This window comes from Grampus griseus (assembly GCF_964374135.1).
Source record: "Grampus griseus genome assembly, chromosome: 4".
NCBI lineage: Eukaryota > Metazoa > Chordata > Mammalia > Artiodactyla > Delphinidae > Grampus > Grampus griseus.
The window spans coordinates 140,007,802-140,028,649 of record NC_138997.1 but is presented as its reverse complement, the minus strand read 5'-3'; the positions used below and the strand labels follow the sequence as shown (position 1 = coordinate 140,028,649).

Below are 20,848 nucleotides of genomic sequence, written 5' to 3'. Positions count from 1 at the left end.
CACAATGAACACACACTGCTGACAGACTGGGACAGACATAAAGGTGCCAAAGGCTCCCAACACGGTGCTCCTCGGCACAGCGCAGAGGGGAGAGCACGGGCTGACGCTGCAGAAACCGGGGCTGCAGCCCCATAACACCCTTAGCTGGGGAACCCGGAGCAAACTCCTTCTCCTCTCACTATCATTCTCCCTAAACCAAGATGACGGAACCTTCCCCCTGACCCCCAAGGGCTGCTGTGAGGATTAAGTGGGACAAACCAGAAAGGTGCCCGGCACCCAGCTGGCGGTCATTAAGCGGCAGTTCCTGTATGAATGCACGCGTCTGGACCACATCAAGCATCAGTCAATGTAGGGTGGGCCAGGGCTCTGCAGCCACACAGGGAGTCAGTCCAAGGGTTCTGAGGACCTTAACTCTTGTTACTGGGCCCCACTGCCCAGAAAAGCAGGCTCTGGGCACAGCGTGTGTTCCCCGTGCAGAGCCTCAACAGGGCAATCTCTGCTCCCCCCGGACCCCACCTCCACAGTGGGAGTGAGTAACACCCAGGTAAGTGCCAGAAGCAAGTCCCCAACAACCTGACACACAGTTCAGGTTGGAAGAGAGAAAAAGGAAACTGGCGTCCAAGCTCCCCCAGCTCCTGCTGATAGGGGGAGGCCCAAAAGAAGGCACCAGCCTCTGTGCGTGGCTCCAAGACTGCTGTCCAGACACCGGCCCCTAACCATTCTGACCACGCACGAGGAAAGACCTACAGCTGTCCCTCAGACGTGAAGGAGACAACAGTGCCGGACTCTACTGTGTGCCGGCTACCGGGGGCTGTCACCAAAGCACACCCGGCGCCCCTCCTCAGACAGGACAACAGAAACTTGAGCAGACAGATGCAGTGTACCCAGCGGGGTCCTCTACAGGCACCTGGAGCCAGGGCGAGGGCAGGAAAGGCTTCTCCAAGGAAGACTGAGCTTTAAAGAACAAAGTGTTAACCGAATGAGGAGATACAGGGCAAGAGCACTCGATGCAGAGGGAATGGAACATGCAAAGGCCCTGAGGCTCCCTAAGCAAAAGGGCACTGTCCAAGCAAAGGAGAGATGAAAGGTGAGGCTACAGGGAAAGGGACGTGCTGTCCCACGAAGGGTCCTGTCGGCTAAGCCAAGCAATTCCAATTTTACACCGAGAGTCACAGGAAGTCACTGACATGTAAAGTATGGAAGTGACGCAGATTCGTGCCTTAGAAGATCCCTCTGGCTGCCGAGCAGAAGACAAGTGGAAGGGGCGGGAGGGGAGCTGTCACAGTACCAGGTGAGAAACGGCAAGGGCTGCACCAAGGCAGAGGAAGGAGACTCTGTGCAACTTAAACTTATCAGATAATTTCATCAGGGGCTGTGAGAGGAGCTACAATTAATACAGCTGCTTCCCCTGAATTCTGCAAAGAAGTGTAGCGTCTAGAGAGCTTACATTGTTTCCCAGTTAGGCAAAATCTCATTATTCCAAGTGAGGACAGCATTTCCAATACTTTCTTCTAATCTGCATCTTTCTTCCAGCTGCTTTTTTCTCCTCTGGGCTTCTTTCAGCTCTAGAAATCACAGTTAAAAGAAGGAAACATCTATTAACTGATATCCACTGATTTCAAGCTAGGTGACTTTTCTCAAAGAGCCAGGCTGCAAAAACACCAGGAAGAGGGCAGTGAAGTAGAGCACTGAGACCTGACCTCTTCCGAGACTCATTTCACACCTTACGGAGTTTAGAAAGCTTAGGCGTTATCCACCTTTTAGTAAGCTTTTCTGTAACGTAATACAGTATAACATATAAACAGAAAAGTATACAAATAAGAACCTAACGAAATTATCACAAAATAGACAAACCCATGAAACTACAGCCCCCGTCAAAAGACCGAACAGGAACAGACACACCAGAAGCCTCTCTGTGCTCGCCTCACCCTTTCCAATGGAACCTGCAACTTCACTTCTCACAGCTTAAGAATAACTCTTAGGGTATAACAGCAACTCTGAGAAATACCATGCATTTTCATTTATATATACATTTTTTGTGGTAAAATACACAAAACATAAAATTTCCCATTTTAAGTGTACACCCAGTGGCGTGAAGTATATTTCACATTGTTACGCAACCATCACCACCGTCCATCTCCAGAACTTTTTCATCTTCCCGAACTGGAACTCTCTCCCCACGAAACACTAACTTCTCACCCCCCGACACACACACCCCGCCCTGCTCCCCAGCCCCCGGCAACCTCCACTCTACTTTCTGTCTCTATGAATCTGACTCTTCTAGATACCTCATATAAGTGGAAGCACACAGCATTTGTCCTTTTGTGTCTGGCTTATATCACTTAGAATAATGTCTTCACGCTTCATGTTAAGTGTGTGTCAGAATTTCATTCCTTTTTAAGGCTGAATAACATTCCATTGTACAGACAGACCACGTTTTACTATACATACTTTTTAAACATCTAAGAATCATAGGGTTTTTAGGTGTCACAAGGCACTTTGTCAAATCCCATCACATCTTCTTGTAAATAAGGAAAACTGAGCCCACAGACAGAAAGAGATCTGCCTCTCCAGCATCACTGGCTAAAGCTTTCTGCAGCCTAGTACTTTTATCCTACACAGTCTCTTTCCTTGTGTAAATTCAAAGTGCTATTACCTTGAATGAAGTAACCAGGAATAAGTAGTTAGTAGAAACATACGTTTTTGATGAAAATTATAAATCTCAAAATATTAAATAAAGCATTCACCAAAGTTCAGGTTCTACAGCTCCATCAGGTAAAGAGAAAATATCCACAAAGACACAAAATCTTGTGCTGACTTACATAACCAAACACAGGTGAGCTCCATTACCTCGTTTTTTGGCCTGAACCACCATTTCTTCATACTGTTGCCTGTGTTTCTGAGCTTCTTCAGCTGGCTTGGCCGGGAGATTTCTTGATAGAAAAGAAATGATTTTTCACCATTTTAAATACTAAATAAGAGAAACTTGAAGCATCATTTACTAACAAATGAAAAGCTCAAAGACCAAAACCACATTTGTTAGATGATAAAGACGCAGCTCTTTCATAAACTAAAAATATTTTTTTACAAAAGTATTAAAATAAGCTCATTTTTAAAAACTGGAGTCTAAAGATTAGCAGAAAGAAGAAAATAGCAATTAACCATAACTCCAATGGAGATAAACACTTAATCTTTGGGTTTTTTTTTTTCACCCCAGTCTCCAAAGAAACTTTGATTTGACCACATCGCACGAATACAATAATTGTCAACAGTTACCCTTGAAGTAGAGTACCCTAACGGCATATGTTATTGATACATCTATGTATGAATATATTCCCTGGCCAGTTTTTTTAAGTAAGTTTCATACTAGCTATGTGGTTCATCTCATTTATACACACACACACACACACACACACAGATTCATACAATAGTTCTAAACGACTAAATGTGCTATACAACTCTGAATCCCGGTTAAAAAAATAAAACGCATGTTCTCTTTCAGAAACGTGCTGGTGAATTTGCTGGTCCTTGAAAACTGGGAGGGCGGCAATGTCTGGCTGTCTGCGCACATCACAGTGTTTTTGCTGCAGGAGAACAGGGCACGGCTTCCCACAGCTCATGTTTTAGACAGCATTACAGGACGGATCCTCACAGTGCGGCGGCTTCTACCAATAATCTCTACCTACCTTCTGAATCCTCCATTTCAGGGTTTCTCTCCCCATCTACCCACACATCCACAATTTCCAAGGACCGAAAATTAACATCAGAAGACACATTTCTTCTGCAGACTTCATCAATTTTAAATGTCAGGGTTGGCAGGGACCTTAGGGATCCTAGCCGAATGTTTTACAATCTCTCTTTTTCTTAAAAGCTGTGGACGGGCTTCCCTGGTGGCGCAGTGGTTGAGAGTCCGCCTGCCGATGCAGGGGACGCGGGTTCGTGCCCCGGTCCGGGAAGATCCCACATGCCGCGGAGCAGCTGGGCCCGTGAGCCATGGCCGCTGAGCCTGCGCGTCCGGAGCCTGTGCTCCGCAACGGGAGAGGCCACAACAGTGAGAAAAAGCTGTGGAATCTTTCTATTCAAATACAGTGTTCTATGGAAACTCGATGCTTAAATAGAGATAAGCTATGGCCTGGTACAATGGAGCAATCCCTTTCCCTTACTAAGGTCTCCAAACACGATCTACAAGCCCGTCATCAAAACCCATCTCTCCTCATCAGATGGATGGAAACCAGAGGCCCAGAGGGAAGGGAACTTGCTGGGATCACCCAGCCTGTTTTCTGCAGATCCCAAAGAACCAGTAGGCTAGTCCGGGAATTGTTCTACAATACTGGGGTGCCTCCAGAACACCCACTTTCGAGTATACTTCCTGGTGCTTCTTACCGTTACAAGCCAGTCTACAATTAATAACAGCTCCTTAAGCATCTGGAAATGCTAAATTAAAGTAAAAAATCACCTGAATGGAAAATCCTGATCAAAAACTTCTACGTTAAATGAAAGTTTTCCACATCAGTCATGCTATCGTATAGAACACACGTTAGTGGAGGGAATGAAGAGGGGCCCCGCATTTTTAGTAAGTGACGTGCTAATTTTTCTTCCCCTTTTCTAATGAAAAGGTGACTAGCAAATGTACTTATCCCTGAAAACAAACCCTCCACAGACTCTTCTTCAGACTCACGCTGGTCTGTCTTCCAGGATGAGTGCGGTGGTGGAAAGAGGCTCAAAGTCAAGATGCTTCCTCACATTCTGCTTTGGAGAGGGTGGCCTGCGAGGTCGTCCAGCCTTGTCTTCATATTCCTAGGACAAAGAAACCAGGGATAACTCCAGGCCCGGCCAATTCTGATATTACGAAGCCCTTTCCAAAGTAAGCAAGGTGTTCTGTTGTGAAGTCCTTTAAGTCGATTTTGAGGATGATGCACTGAAAATATTGCTTGCTCTTTAAAAGGAAAAACTGCCCATGAAAGGGGTTCAGCTCTGCAGTTCAGGCCATCACGTTATGGGGACTGTGGGCTTCCCATACTGGTAGGGAAGTCACTAAGGATCTCATCATCCCAGCTGCTCCGCTAAGGGCCCGCAAACATCGACTCGGGTCTCCTAGGCTGCTTCTGGGTAAGAGGTGTGTATTCTGTCTTCTGGACACCGTAAATTTGAACTGATTATTGCAGTGGTCACAGGGAAGCTCAGAGTCAGAGTGATAGCCAATTCTAGCATGCATCTGACCCCCACCCCTGGCTTCATCTCCCACTCCCACCCTAAATTTCTAATGCATTTCCTTTTACACCACAGCATTTTATCTATTTTTGTTTGCCTTTCAAACCTTTCCTGAAATGAGGATGGGCTTAAAAATTAAAAATCTTTTGCTTGAAGATGATGAAAGCTGTTTCATTTTCTTAAAGCAGAAACGTCAAGAAAGAAATTCTTTAACATCTTTGTGTGAAGCCATCACTGCAAGCTGTTACACGAATAATTGTGCCATGCCCTGGAAATCTACGAGCGGCCTCCACACTTCCAGGTCATTAATTCGTCCTATGAGCTGCAACCACAAAACCTCAGTCACACCTGGTGACCCACATTCCAAACACCCAACCAGCAGAGTTCAGGAGAGCCAAGTAATCTGTGCCAAAGAGTCCAGTTTCTGCAACTGTGTGTGTATGCGTGCCTGTGCATGTGTACCCTTAGCCCTCTGCAAAAAATAAAAAAACAGTGTTCTCTTGTTGCCTATTATAGACAAGGCTCTCAGGACCCTCCCTTAAGGGAAGGCAACCTAACTGGGAAGACAGGACAAACAACCCAGTAGTTTAAACTAAGATTTAAATAACCACTCCCAATACAATAGAAGCAGTATCAGGAGTGGAAAGTGATGACTTGCTAAATGAATTTTATTAACACTAGTTGTCAAGTGGGGTGTTACTGGTAAAATTATTCGGCAAGCAATTATTCTCTCAGCCAGGAAAGCCTACAGAGGCTTCTAAAAAGTTAAAAGAAAACATTTTTTCCTCAAAACCCACAGGCTATGAGAAGCGTGTGCACCAAGAAACAGGCGGGTGGGGCAGTTTCTGTATATCTGGATGTACAAGGTTAGATGTCTTAACATTGTTCACCCCGGTGTAAAATGGTTCCATTAAAATCTAAAACGACCTCCACTCACCCAAAGCGGAGAAAATGGACTCACTGTGTCATCCATTCAAACATCTGAGCACCTCCACGTGCCAAGCACTCAGCTGCAGCTTCACAGGCTACAACAGCCATCCCAAGTATCCTATGTAGCCATCAGATTCTACCTACGTACCCAATGTAAAATCTTGTATTTTATAGGAAATCTACCAGAAGTTGTGTGCGGAGAAAGATCCTGAGGCACGCTGCATGTTAACAGGAATTGTTAGCGAACGCCCTGCAAGGTGCTACTTACTTGCTGATGCTGGTCTAGTGGGCTCTATGCCAAGGCCAAAGGCGCTGAGCCCCGAAGGCAGAGGTCCCAGCATGCGGATGCCCACCTCCACTGGCTTTGTGTGCTTTACACATAGTTTAACTTTATCTCCATAACGATCTCTATGGCAAGTGTCACCGCATTTGACAGGTAGGGCCACTGAGGTTCAGAGTGAAGTGACTTGCCCCCAAGTCCATAGCCAGCAAGGAGCCGGGCCTGCAGGACTCCCCACTCCGCCACTCTGCGCAGGCCCAACCTCTCCTGTGGATATACTCAACAAACAGGTGTGCAGTTCTGGAGGGAAAAGGCCAGGGCCTACTCGAGTTAAGTGTGGTCTTCGGGGCCAGACGGGCCTGGGAGCAAATTCAGATCCACCAGGAACTAGCTGTGACCCCCGGCAAAGCACAGCTTAGAATCCCTGCACCTCATTTCCACATCTGCAAAAAGGGAAACAGCACCTAGCAGAGAGGGCTGTCTAAGGAGTGGCAGAGGCTTGTGAAGCAGTCCGCACAAGCCTCTGGGTGCAGAGGAAGTGCTCCGTAAAGGCTGGCCCTGGCTGCCGTCTGCCATGACCCTTTTTCTCCTCGGGCTTGAAACCGTATAAGGCAGAAAAAATACCCTATGGCCAAACAACAATCAAGGAGCCCTGCAAGGTCTGCAAAGAGCACAGATACGAAGACGCGTTGTAAAGTTAATTAAATGCCTTGACTTGTGATTTTAAAAAAATCAGTCTCTTCAGTTAGAGCTCGGAGGCTCCACCACAAACGGTAACAAGCAGCACAGTCGCAACGGGCCAAGCACTTTACACACACGGAATGGGCTCAACTTGCCCTTCACACTAGCTCCCCACAACCCCGAGAGAGGAGCTGCCATCAGGTGGAGGCCGGGCTGGGGCTGGAGGAGCTGGACCAGAGGCCAGCACCCTGGCTCTGCCCCTGCACTGCTCACCGCAGACTGCCACTCACTAGAAAGCATGATCCAGTTTAATCATTTATATTCAGTCTAAATGAAGCTTTCAGCTATGACACAAACCTGTAATAGTGAATTAAGTGCAGATGCAAGTCAAATACTTATGTTTTAACCACACAGAGCCCCGCATGATTTAAAAAAAAGGAGGCCTGGCCTGTCCATACTTGAAATCCCAGGGAAAGCCTTTTCAAAATTCTAAATGGCATTTCAGAATACGAATGGCTTTGGAAATTGTTAACAGATCCTACTCCAGATGTAGTTCTCACACTGCTACCTAGAGGGGTCGACAGTAAGCTCATCTTCCAAGCCAGACAAACCAACTTCAGGAACAAGAAAGGGGACGATTCACTCTCAGGACAAACAACTTTCAGCTGTGAGTTACCAACACTGAGGTCAGCATGTGATATGGCAAGAGCTAGGGCTTTGGAAGCGAAAAGACTGAGTTCTAAATCTAAGTCCTGGCTCTGATTTGGGGCAAATCATCTTGCTTCTCTCTCGGCTATAAAACGGTAGCAACTGTGAAGACTCCTGTGATGATGAGATCACGAGACAAACATTTAACGGCTGCCCATAAAGTATGAGCCCTTTCTGTGTGCCAGGCAAATGGTGGGGTCGGCCCAGCCCCGGTGCAACTCATCGTTCCAAAGTTTCTTCTCCTCTTGGGGCCCTTATGGGATCAAGTTGAAGTCTCTTGGTTTAAACCAAGTAACAATACCATTCATTGCTGTGCTCATCAGAAGTCCTGCAGGCTCATCAGTATAAACCATCCATTCAAGGAACCACTACAGATTCCAACACGCCGCATAACCCTAGAGGGAATTTAGAACAGGGTTCTGCAAAGTTCTAGTGGCAAATCAGTTTTACTGGTCACGACAGTATTTTTTTTAAATCAAACAACACAAAAATACAGAGTGCACATAGTAAGGACAGTTTGTTTCAGTTCTGTACCTACTTACAGCTATGCCTTCTTGAGAGAAATGAGTCTCAACCTAAATTTTCTAACCCGGGGATGGGGGTGGGGTGTTGTGTCAGAATAAAAAGTTTACAAGTCACTAATTTAGAAGAGGTCACAGTCCCTGCCCAGAGTGGTGCTTGTATCCTGCTGGGAAGGTAAGACCAACACCAGAGAGACAGCAGCAAACAAAGCCTACTGCACCCAACTGGGGGCTAAGTGCGGCTGTGGTCTGATAATGCAGCAAAGGTTCAGGAAGAAAGCAGTACACCAGGGCAGCCGAGCAGAGCCTCAACTCCACACAGGGGCCAGGAGCTCATTTGTGAAGGGGCCTGGCACTTTAGCAGACCTGCAGACCCCACCTTGAAGGGCTCACTCACTCTAGCAGGGGCAGTACGATGCCAGCAGAGGCTATGAAACCAGAGCAGACGATAAAAAATGTGGGAGCCCCAAGGACAGGACACCTGTGGCTGGAGAGAATAAAAGAAAACAGCTCATAAAGGGTGCCATCTCAATGGACAAAGGACAGGGGAGAGCTGGGCTGGAAGCCGTGAGGGAGGGGCAGCCCGACAGCACAAGCAGCAGCCAGGAGATGACGGCGAACAGGCTTCTCTGTGGGTGAGCACGAACGCTCTACGTGGGGAATGACGCCGGGTCCAAGTTCTGTTCTAGACTTCATGGTCTCAACAACAAGCTTCCCAGAGCTGACGGGACAAGCCAAGGCCAAGCGAGAGAGAGAAAGGAAGAGCTAGACTGGGGTAGAGCCCGAAAGTAAACAGTGTGAGGTGTGATGAGCCCATTCGATACATCCAAAGGCAACGTCTACATCATGTGCATGATCTGAACAGTGCTGGAGATAAGGACGGGGCATGAGACTCCTAAATAAAGTTATAATCTGCCAGTTGAAGAAGAAAGAAAAAAGTGTCTACCTCGACAGACATCTGTGTAAGAGGAGAAGATCAAGATCCTCAAACAGTAAAGAAAGTGCTCCTGGTAGGATGACAAGAGGGGTGTCACTGCTACGCACAGAACTGGAAGAGTGCTGTAAAAGACAGCCAATTACGCCCAAACATGGTAACAGAAGCCCCCTAGCTTCCTGGAAATCTATGTTAGTTACAAGGAGAGAGGCTCATCAGTTAAAACCTGTGCTTAAGCCTTGGACTCAACTGGTATAGCATCAAGATTAGCCTTTTAAAATAACGAGGGGGTTTTAGAGGTACGTCTGGAATAAAGCATAGCAGGTCACCACGTGGCACCTATGAACAGACTGACGTGAAACCAGCGTAAGGGACAGAGAGTACGGCAACCCTGTGGGCACCGGCTGAGGACCCTGCAGAGGAAGCACTGTGAGTTGGCGGCAGGCCTGGGTCTGAACCATCACCTCCAGATCATCACCAACGGCAGCGTGACCTTGGGCATGTTCCTTCGCCCCTCCAAGCCTGCTTCCCCACCTATTAAATGAGAATGAATTAACGAAAGACACATGGCCATAGCAGGTGCCTCAAAATGACAGGGAGTACTACTGTCATTATTTTGCCGCAGAATTACTTTTCACAACACTTCCCGCTAAGAGTGGTGCTTAATAAGGTTGTGAAGAGTAGATGAAAGTAAAGAGCCCAGAACACTGCAGCTGGCGTCACACTTTGCCATTTATAACAAGCAACTTTTGGGGGGAGAGGGGTGTTGTCTCACAATCTGGGACGAGATCTGTTCTATTTTGCCATTTTTAGTGGTTAAGAGTGGCCTGAACAGGTCTTACAAATGCTGGGACTTCCAAAACGACAGTACTGGTGACCAATGAGGCTGACCTCACAGTAAGAAGGACCCTCCGGAATCCTCTGAAGGGCTCCTCAGACTTCAACTCTTTTCTCTCCTTATCACAGTCTTTTTCCCAGAAAGCATCCTCTAGGTTACCAGAAATGTTGGCATTTGGGACAGCAACTCTCAGGGGGCCTTTCTAATTGTCATGTTACTTACAAAACATGTAGAACACAGAAGTTCACCTGTGGACTGGTGAATGAAATGTGTTAAAACTGAACTGTGGGTTTTAACAAGCTTGGTTACTGCTACGATCTGACCACCTTACTCGGACCCTGAGCAAACGGGGTACAGCCTGAGCTCCGTACAAAGGCTTCTTGCCCCCAGGATCACGGGCAATGAATGCCATTCAGGCCTCTAAGAGGGGTGCCTGGCCTGGACTGACCTCAGTCTGAACACAGGGTGCGATCCCCCTCTGGGTGGTAAGAATTAGGACGCGCTGGCTCTCTCTCCTACAGTCCCCCACCGTACCCATTAAAACTCAACGCTGTGAGGAAATTACATGGAATCACAGACAAAGAATGGCAGGGGGGAGGAAGGCGCATCACCGCGGCCACATGCAAGCTTCAGCTCGTTGGAACAGATGCGTGTAACACACACACATGCACACGGGCGCACCCACGCTGGGGCCTCCGGCCGGTGACGGGCGGGCAGACCCCCGGAGGGGCGCGGGCGGGGCCCCGGCCCCACTCACCATGAACGCCGCGGGGCTCAGAGGCGCGCGGCCGGCGGCTCCATGCCCGAGTGAGCGGGCGAACGAGCGAGCAAGCGGGGCTCCGCGGCGGGACCTCGGGCGGCGGCTCCGGCGGCCGGGCGGGGGCGGCAGGCCGCTCAATCGCGCGCAGATGCCGCGCAGCCGATCCGCGGCTCGGTTTCGGCGCGTCAGGCCTGGCTCGCCGGGACCCTGGGCGCCGGGCGGGGCTGGGGGAGGACCTGGGTCCCCCAAGTCCCAAGGGGTTCCTCCTCTGGCCGCCCAGGTAGGGAAGGTCGCGCGGCGCCCTCCAGACACCGGACGTGCCCACGCAGGCGGGGAGTCCAGACGCGGGCTGTCCGCCCGCGATACAAACCGGGCCTAAATGCTCGCGCCAAGCGAGTTAGGCTGCGTCCTCAGCACACAAATATCACGCTGGAAAACGTACACTCCAAAAAGGAAGCGGTGACACGCCAAACAACGTACGCCAAAGCTCTGCTTTGTGAGATTTTCTAAAAAATGACACAAGTACATTACCGGAAGGCACTACATAAGAATAGTAACCTCTGGGTAGTGGAGTGACTATGAGCCATTTTATTCTCTTCTTTATACGCTACTGCGGATCAAATGCTTTCCACAGTAAGATCAGTTCAATCAGAGCGTCAGGGTGCACGCAGGAACACCTAGTGATGGAAATCTGCCTAGTGACTGCTTCTCGGGGACTGACTGGGAAGGGGCAGAACATATCCCCAGGGGGGTGCCAGAAGTATCGTCTTGATAAACATTCATCACAACTAACTGAAGAGTACACTTCGGACGGCAGCATTCCACTGTTTGGAGAGCATACCTCAATGTTTTAAGTCTTTAAAATCTGCATAAGGTCAAAATTATTTCTGGTCAGCCCATAGGTCCAATGTCCAAGTGCTGAACAAACTGGGCTTGAGACAACACAGACTCTCCTTCCGGAAGGGAACTCACAAGTCCTCAGACCATGGTACCACGCTTTCCGCAGCTGATTTTCTGGATGATAGCATTACCAAGTTGCCACCAGAAACTTCTTCACTCAGAAGGAGACTACAATGTCCATCAAGCTATAATCGAGAAGACAGACAATGACAGGTGATGGCGAGAATGTGGAGAATCTGGAATTTTCATAAGTCACTAGCAGTTGCAGCCATTTTTGAAAACAATCTGGCAGTTTCTTACGTAGTTCAATATACACCTACCGCACTCCTAGGAACCTACCCAAGAGAAATAAAAAATACACCCACAAAAAGACTTGCCTGCAAATGTTCACAGCAGCATTATTCATAAGAGCCCAACACCAAAAAACATTCCAAAAACCCATTAAGTGAGGAATGCATAAACAGCACTGACGCAACAATGAAAAGGGCACTGATACACGCTACCACATGGACACCACATGGGTGAGCCTCAGGGACATTGTGCTTAGTGAAAAGATGCCAGACAAAAGGTAATGTGCATGATTCCATTTATATGAAATTTCCTTCTCTAGAGAGAAAGCTAATTGACGTTTGCTTGGAGCTGGAGGCGGAAGCGGAGATCCACTGCAAACAGGCGTGAGGGGACTTTGTCGAGGGGTGAAAATATTCTAAAACCGGATTGCTGTGACAGTTGCATAGCTGCATAAGTTTATTAAAAGTCATGAACATGTACAATGAGTGAATTCTATGGTATAAAAATTATACCACAATAAAGCCATTTTTTAAAAGTAATAGGATAAAACTGGAGAGGCTGATTCTGGCTGGAATGATTAGGGAAAGCCTTGTTATAAAAAAATTATTCAAAATTTGGAAATAAGACAAAAGCATGGAGGAGAGGTGTCTTTTCCATTTATACCTGGGATTTTTTTTTTTTTTTTGCGGTACGTGGGCCTCTCACTGCTGTGGCCTCTCCCGTTGCGGAGCACAGGCTCCGGACGCACAGGCTCAGCGGCCATGGCTCACGGGCCCAGCCGCTCCGCAGCCTGTGGGATCTTCCCGGACCGAGGCACGAACCCGCGTCCCCTGCATCGGCAGGTGGACTCTCAACCACTGCGCCACCAGGGAAGCCCCTACCTGGGCGTTTTTAATATGCCTGCCTGAGGTTTATTTAATTCTCTAGGAGAATGTGCCTGTGCTACTTACTACTCTATTAGAGCCCAGACACTGTGAAGTGACATATTAACTTGCGGATTTATGTCCAATAGAATAGATAACTCTGAAGATGATGTTTTCTTAATCTAATGTAGCAACCTTATTCTAACTCTTTTGGTTTTATGTCTATAAATACCTAGTTCCTCAAATGCCTTTGGAATCAATTTTACCATCTTACTGGTTCATTTAACTGATTTAATGCATCTCCTCAATGTGTTGAATGAAGCTTTAACTAAGAAGATCATTCAAAAAAAAAGGTAAATGTCATGGAAGAATGGTAGAGTAACTGTTCTAAGAGAATAAAGTGACAAATAACTAAAGGCAATACACAAACCTGACTGGAGGCTGGTTCATGAAGAACAGTTTGGTGTAACTAGAGAAAGCAGAACATGATCTGGTCACGAACATGGTCTGAACATGGTCATGGTAAGATGCTATTATGGAAATTAACTGATAATTTTCTTAAGCCTGATAACATCTTCGTGGTTGTGTAGAGAGCTGAATGAATGCTGAATGTATTTATGGATAAGATGTCATGATATCTGCAACTTACTTTCAAATGATTCCATTTTTTAAAACTAGAAAGAGGCACAATAAGTGAATATGGAAAAATGTCAACGACTGTTCAATCTAAGTGGAGGATATATGGCTGTTCATCATTAAATTATTCCTTGAACCCTTCTCCAGGTTTGAAATTTTTCTTCACAAGGGGAATAAACCAGTAAGAAGACTGATGACCAATCCTTTAGATCTCATCTTAAATACACATCCCCACAGAAACACTTCCTGCCCTACCATGTAAACTACAGCAAGGCCCTGGTTCCTCTCTCTCCTAGCATCAGGTTCTGTTTTCTCATAGCACTTAATCACAACTTGTAATTACATGACTCTCTGATTAATATTTATTTCCCTCAAGAGACTGTGAAACCTCCGAGGGCGGGGTCTTACTGTAGTCTTCTCCGCGCTGATTGCTAACAAAGTACATGGCACAGAGGAGACACTCAGCATCACTGTTCCATCCTTCATTGCACCCGTCCAATAAGCACTTATGGTGCTTGGCCTTAAGAATAAAGATGAACAAGGTCCCTGTCCCCAAGTCCCTCACAGACCAGCAAACAATTACCACACTATACGGGTGCTCAGTCCTATGACTGAGAGAAATCTGAGGGCTCCAGGAGCCCCAGGAGGCAGCTGACCTGACCTGAGGAGTTACTGGTGACTTTCCAGAAATAATTCCTGCAACTGGAAGAGAGCTGGCGTCCTTCTCACAGCGAGGCGTGGGTTCTCAGCCCCTCCACGCCTCCTACCAACACGTAGTGCTATGCATACTGTAGACATCAGCCAACCGGGGCCCACAGGCTCACTAAATGTAAATATGAGACAGACGCATTAAGCTTGTGTTAAATACACATTAAGATGTGCTTCCAAAGCACACTGCTTATCTCCTCTGACAGGCTGTAACCTGCAGGTTACTTTACCAACAGTTTCTATCACATATTTCGGAACTGGGTACCATTCAGAAAGGTTTAACTATTATACCATGTGATGACAGGTTGACTTTTACTAAATTTTGAAACTTAAAGCAAAAATAAGACGTTAACAGAGGCTTTTTCTCTATCTCAATCTGATGTGACTTCTATCTTAATCCACCTGAAAAGAATTCTTTCTCCTGAAGTTTTTGAGTTAACCAGCACTCATCCCCCTGCTTCCTGTATCTCCACCAGCACACGGGATTTACTTGCTTATTTGATTAACCTACAACATTGTTGTCTCTATCCTTTGAGATCAAGGAGGGAAGACTGGGTGATTTGTTTGATGCAGCATCCTAAGAGACAGGCTGACAAACCCAACCTTGCTAGACCACCAGGTTTCACAGGATCAAAAGATCACTGAAGGGCTTCCCTGGTGGCGCAGTGGTTGAGAATCTGCCTGCCAATGCAGGGGACACAGGTTCGAGCCTTGGTCTGGGAAGATCCCACATGCCGTGGAGCAACTGGGCCCGTGAGCCACAACTACTGAGCCTGCGCATCTGGAGCCTGTGCTCTGCAACAAGAGAGGCCGCGACAGTGAGAGGCCCGCGCACCGCAATGAAGAGTGGACCCCACTCGCCGCAACTAGAGAAAGCCCTCGCACAGAAACGAAGACCCAACACAGCCAAATAAATACATAAATAAAATAAATCTATTTAAAAAAAAAAAGGTCACTGAAGGAACGACTTCAACCTGGGAGACTGGTTAAGTGAACCATGATACAGCTACACAAAGGCCATTACTTAGTGAGTAAAAACGAGATCATGGAAGAATATTTAATGATATGGGGAAATGTCTCTGTTGTCATAGAGATAAGAAGAAAGTCTACAAAGTGGAATGTTTTGAAATTTTGACATCCATCCATTTAACAAACCTGTATTAACCATTCACTAAAGCTAGGTACTTCCTATTCTGGGCCCTGGAGATAAAGTGAGAACCAAACAAGGTCTGGTCCTAGGTTTCATGGGCTGTGCCGAAAATACCTGAGAGTTCTGTGACAGAGTGACAACGGATGGGGTGACAGTGGGTGGTTCTTCAGACGGGGTGGTCAGGGAAAACTTCTTAGAAGACACCACCTAGGAGGGAGCATCTGAGCTAGGACCCGATGAGTCTCATTCAACCCTAACAATCCCATGAGGTAAGTACTGTGCTACGCTGAGTGATGGCCCCCAAACATGCCCATGTCTTAATCCCTGGGACCTGTGACTGTTACCTTACATGCCACAAGGGACTTTGCAGATGGGATTAATGTTATGGACCTTGAGATGGGGAGATTATCGTCGATTATCTGGGTGAGCCCAAAATAACCACAAGTGTCCTTAAAAGATGGAAACAGGGACTTCCCTGGTGGAGCAGTGGTTAAGAATCTGCCTGCCAATGCAGGGGACATGGGTTCGAGCCCTGATCCGGGAAGATCCCACATGCCGCGGAGCAACGAAGCCCGTGCACCACAACTACTGAGGCTGTGCTCTAGAGCCCACGAGCCGCAACTACTGAAGCCCACGCGCCACAACTGCTGAAGCCCACGCACCTAGAGCCCGTGCTCCACAACAAGAGAAGCCACCATGACGAGAAGTCTGTGCGCCGCAACGAAGAGCAGCCCCCGCTCGCCACAACTCAAGGAAGCCCATGAGCAGTAACAATGACCCAGCAGAGCCAAAAATAAATAAATTAATTAATTAAAAAAAAAAAAAGATGGAAGCAGAGGGAGATGTGACTATAGAAGGGGAAGGCAGTGTGTTGATGGGAACAGAAATTCCTTGGCCACAAGCCAAGGAATGCCAGCAGTAAGCTTATAGAATCTGGAAAAGAAAGAACAGATTCTCTCCTGGAGCTCCTAAAAAGACCAGCCCTGCCAACACTTCGATTTTAATCTGGAAGACTCATTTCAGACTTCTGACCCCCAAACTATAGGAGAATAAATCTGAATTGTTTTAAGCCACCAAGGTGATGGTAACTTATTACAGGAGCAACAGGAAACGAATATAGGTACTATCACCATCATCTCCCCTACCCCCCTCTTCTCCCTAGATGCAGCAACTAAGGCTCTGAGTAACTTCCCCAGTTAAGTAAACAGCTGGTCAGATGCAGGGTGGGATTTAAACCCAGGCAGTCTGGCTCCAGGGCCTCTTCCTATCAACTCCCCTGATGCACTGCCTCTGAACTAGGATCCCAAAACAGTGTTCCCTTTGTGGCCCTAAGGCCTTGTTAACTACCAGACACAGGCATAAGATCAAGGAACAAATGCAACACTTGCCTATTAATTAGGGATATCACGGAGTTTCCAGCACCAAACAGAAGACTCTACCCAAAGTGCTTCCACACGCTGACAAGATGTTAAGTAATATTCTGAGTCCAACTTGGACAAGCAACTTAAAGGGGAGTTTAGAGGAACCTTAACTCGAAGGAAAGCAAGGTTAACAGCCTTGCTCTTCTCAAATCTGAGGTTTCTCCAAGTCTAGGCGGGCGCTTGCCGATGACGCCTCCTTGGGAAGGCCAGCTGTGCTCCGGGCCCTGCACCACGCACCACAGCCCAAGACAAGCCAGCCGGGCCTGGCAAAGACCCAAGAAGCGTCTCCCCTGCTGATCCAACAGTGTTTAGAGATTATCTAATACTTTAAAATCTCAACCTTCCATCGGGAATTAGATCAATGTGAAAAAAGCAGTTTTCTTTGGCTGTCAGTATTTTCCCATCAACACATTAAATTGCTCCGGGAAGGGCAAAAGCATGTGAAAGCTTCCAAGGGCCACCTCCCCAGGCCTTCCTAGGAAGCTGCCTCGATTCAGCTACTTCCAGGAAACGTGCTTTTCTGGTTCAGCTTATTCAACAGGCCACCCAACTGCAGACACTATCGCCTGAGCCCAGAGTCGGTCAGAAAGTGGATTCAGAACACGGACGGTCGCTTCCGAAGAGCCCCGGCCACAGCACCTTCAAGGTCAGTGCTGGGCGGGTCTCCTGAGAACCGATCGTGGACACACCAGAGGGAAGCTGCACAACTCTCTCACAAACGTATGCATGTGAGTGAAACGTACACAAACGTAATCTGGCTCAGAGAAAGGCCTGGGAGGGTGGGCACTAAACGGTCAGAGACTACAACCAGGAGGGGGCTGTGGAGTCTCGGGGGGAAGAGGCTTTCCCATTTGATTCTGCCCACCTCCATCATTTGGGTATTTTACAGGTATTTTTTCATGAACTATTTTTTATAATTTGAAAAAAAAAACAATTTTTAAGCCATTTCAGATGGAATCCAAGACTGATTTTGGCAACAGCAAGTTCCCAAACACACTGAACACGCCTGAGCAACAGCAAAGTTTTTGTTTTTATCCACTCAGAGGAGTAAAGATGTAGCCATGATGTAAGACCAGAACGAGAGAAACCACTGACCTTTACTGAGCTCCCACTGGACACCAACCACTGCTCCAGGAACACCCACACTTCATCCTACTGAACCTTCATGAGCACAGGCAAGATGGGCATTATCTTTGCAGAGGAGGAGACCAAAGGTCACAGAGGCAAAGTCAAGTCGGAGGCCTAAAGTCACACAACTGACTATGAGTGACAGAATCAGGACACAGACTAGGGGCTCTGTGATCCTAAAGTTAGAGTCCTTCCCAGGCCCCCTGCCTTCCCAAGCCTGAGACCCCTCTGACCTCAGCACTGTTAGTGGTCCCAGTAAAGATCTGTCCATTTCTTGTTCTCTGAACTCCTGTCTCTTCCTGGGAGCCACAGCGGTAAGACTGAAAGTGTGCTCTGAATGCTGCCCTCTCAGACTGACGGGGAAGTGTCCACATTAGGAAAAACAAGCAAACCTTAAGAAGCACTATGCACTAGAATTTCAGTTTATATTATTAAAGGCATCTGAGGTAAGAGAGTTATACTCCTCAGATCAACTAACTGTTGCCACGACAACAGTAGGAGACAATCTACCCATAGAATAAAAACAAAGTTCAAATTAAATGACCATGCTGCCATTTCCCTTTCTTCTCTCTCCCCCTTTTCTTTCTCTTCCAGAAAGGCATCATGTAGAAATCTGATACGTGATTAACTTGCTGCCTCTCTAAAATCCAAAATTAATAGCAATTAGACATTTTATGAGGTGATTTCCTGATAGACTCACCCTCACCCGAAAGGTCCTGGTCCTGTACACGCGTGCCACCTACCACCTGGACAAGCCAAACCTTCCAGAACAGGCTCAGCTTTCTCCTCTGGATCACCCCTCACTGGGTAACGTTGCCCTCTTTGCCCTACCCCTAGGAAGCTCAGTGTCAAATTTGTAGTGTCCCTCTACGAGCTACATGGGAATCTGTGAGCTGTAGTTTGGGGTATCCATTAGGCTCTTGTTGCGTCTTGTGGTCCTTTGCCCAAATTCCTTAACACTTTTTCGTCTACCATTCTGCATACTTTTTAAAAACTTTTTTTAGAGTAGACGTGCACACAAAATAAAATCCAAAAGGTATCAAAGGGTAAACAGTGAAAGCAGGTCTCCCTCCTCCCCCAGTTCATTCGCCTCTCCAAAGCAATGCTATTATTATCAGTTTCCTAAGGGGCCTCCCTGATACAGTGTCCGCACTTACGAGCATATGCATGTATCTCATGCGTACAGAGCACACTAATGGTTATTCAGCTTGCTTTTTTAAGGTATGCACTGCATTGCATTTAGGAATTTAACCAATTCCCCACTGCCAGGCATGTAGATGGCTTCCGGTCTTTTCTAATCAATCTTTTTTGTAATCTTCCAATCTTTTCCAATCAATACCCTTATAAAACCATCAGTTTACCTACGCAGTAACTCATCTGTAAGATAAATTCCTAGAAGTGGAAATGCTGGGTCAAAAGTACCCTAACTGCTTGATTGATTCATTCATTCATGTTAGTTTTATTTTTTAAATTAACATATAGTTAGCTTTTTGGTGTGTAAGTTCTATGACTATTAAAACACGCTGTCTTATAGCCATCACAATCAAGATACAGGACAGTTCCATCCTCCCCAAAACCTCGTCCATGCTCTCCCTTAGTACTCACTCCTGGCACTGCAGCTTTATCTCTTCAAGTATATCATACAAATGAAATCATATAGCACATACGTAACCTTTTGAGACTGGATTCCTACAGTCAGATAATACCCGTGAGATCTGCCCAAGATTGTTAAAATAGTGGATTACACTGATTGATTTTCAAATAATAAATCAGCTTTGCACTCCTGGATAAATGCCACGTTTAAATGTATTGCTGAATTCAATTTGCTGATAATGTGTTGAGGACTCCGTGTGTCTTCATAAGGGATACTGGCCTCCAATGTGCTTCTTTTGTACTGTCCTTGTCTGGTTTTGCTATCAGGGTAATACTGGCTTCATATTATGAGTCAGTCCTTCCTCTTTGAAAATTGGTGTTATTTTTCTTCAAATATGCAGGAGAACTCATCAATGAAACCCCCTCTGGGCTTGGAGATTTCTTTTGCGGGAGGCTTTTAACTAAAATTTCCATTTCATTAATAATTACAGGACAACTTGGGTTATCTATGGCATCCTGGGTGAGTTTTGGTGATTTGTGATTTTCAAGGAAATGGACCATTCCATCTAAGTTATCAAACTTACGTACATAGATTTATTCGTAACATTCTCTTATTATCCTTTTAATTTCTTCAGGGTCTACAGTAGTATCTCCTTTTTTCATTCCTCTTACTGATAATTTGGTTCTCCTCTCTCTTCCGTCAGTTTTGTTAGCATTTGATTTTTTTGATAATTTCCAAGAACCAGCTTTTGGTTTCACTGACTATTAATTTTTCTGCTTTCAATTTCAGTGATTTCTGTTCTTATGTGTATTATTTTCTTCCTTTTGCTTGCTTTGGGTTTATTTGCTCCTTTTACAGTTTCTTAAGGTAGAAAATTAGATTGGAGAACTTTTTTCTTTACTAATCTGACTGGTTTAATGCTATAAATTTCCTTCTAAGCACTGCACCCCACAAATTTTGATAGGCTGTGTTTCTGTTCAGTTCAAAATATTTTCTCATTTTCCTTGTGACATCGTTATTGTTCCAAAACATATTTAGAAGCATGTTGCTTGTTTAATTTCCAAGTTTGGGGAGATGTTCTTGTTATCTTTCTGTCACTGTTTTAGTGTAATTTCATTGTGGTTAGAGAACGTATTTTGTGTAATTTTAATCCTTTCCGATTTAGTTTCTTTTATAACGCAGGTTACGGTCTATCTTGGTGGCCATCCACGTGTGCTTGAAAAGAATGTGTGTTGTGCTCTTGTTGGAGGGTGGAGCGTTCTCTAAATGTCCGTTAGCCTGGCTCACTGACGGT

The 20,848-nt window shown here is 46.4% G+C and overlaps 1 protein-coding gene across 5 annotated transcripts in view; it reads right to left on the bottom strand.

Moving 5' to 3' along the window:
* TBC1D14 (TBC1 domain family member 14) overlaps positions 1–20,848 on the bottom strand; it is a 103,185-nt gene that overhangs the window by 29,238 nt on the left and 53,099 nt on the right. For 4 of the 5 annotated variants that reach the window (XM_082653762.1, XM_082653763.1, XM_082653764.1 and 1 more), the window contains exons 4-6: positions 4,679–4,797; positions 2,851–2,933; positions 1,448–1,565 (exon numbers count right to left, since the gene is read on the bottom strand). In XM_082653762.1, the coding sequence (XP_082509888.1) occupies positions 1,448–1,565; positions 2,851–2,933; positions 4,679–4,797 (320 nt within the window). Of the gene's footprint in view, positions 1–1,447; positions 1,566–2,850; positions 2,934–4,678; positions 4,798–10,860; positions 10,984–20,848 lie in introns of those variants that run through there. The other variant, XM_082653766.1, reaches the window with a different exon arrangement.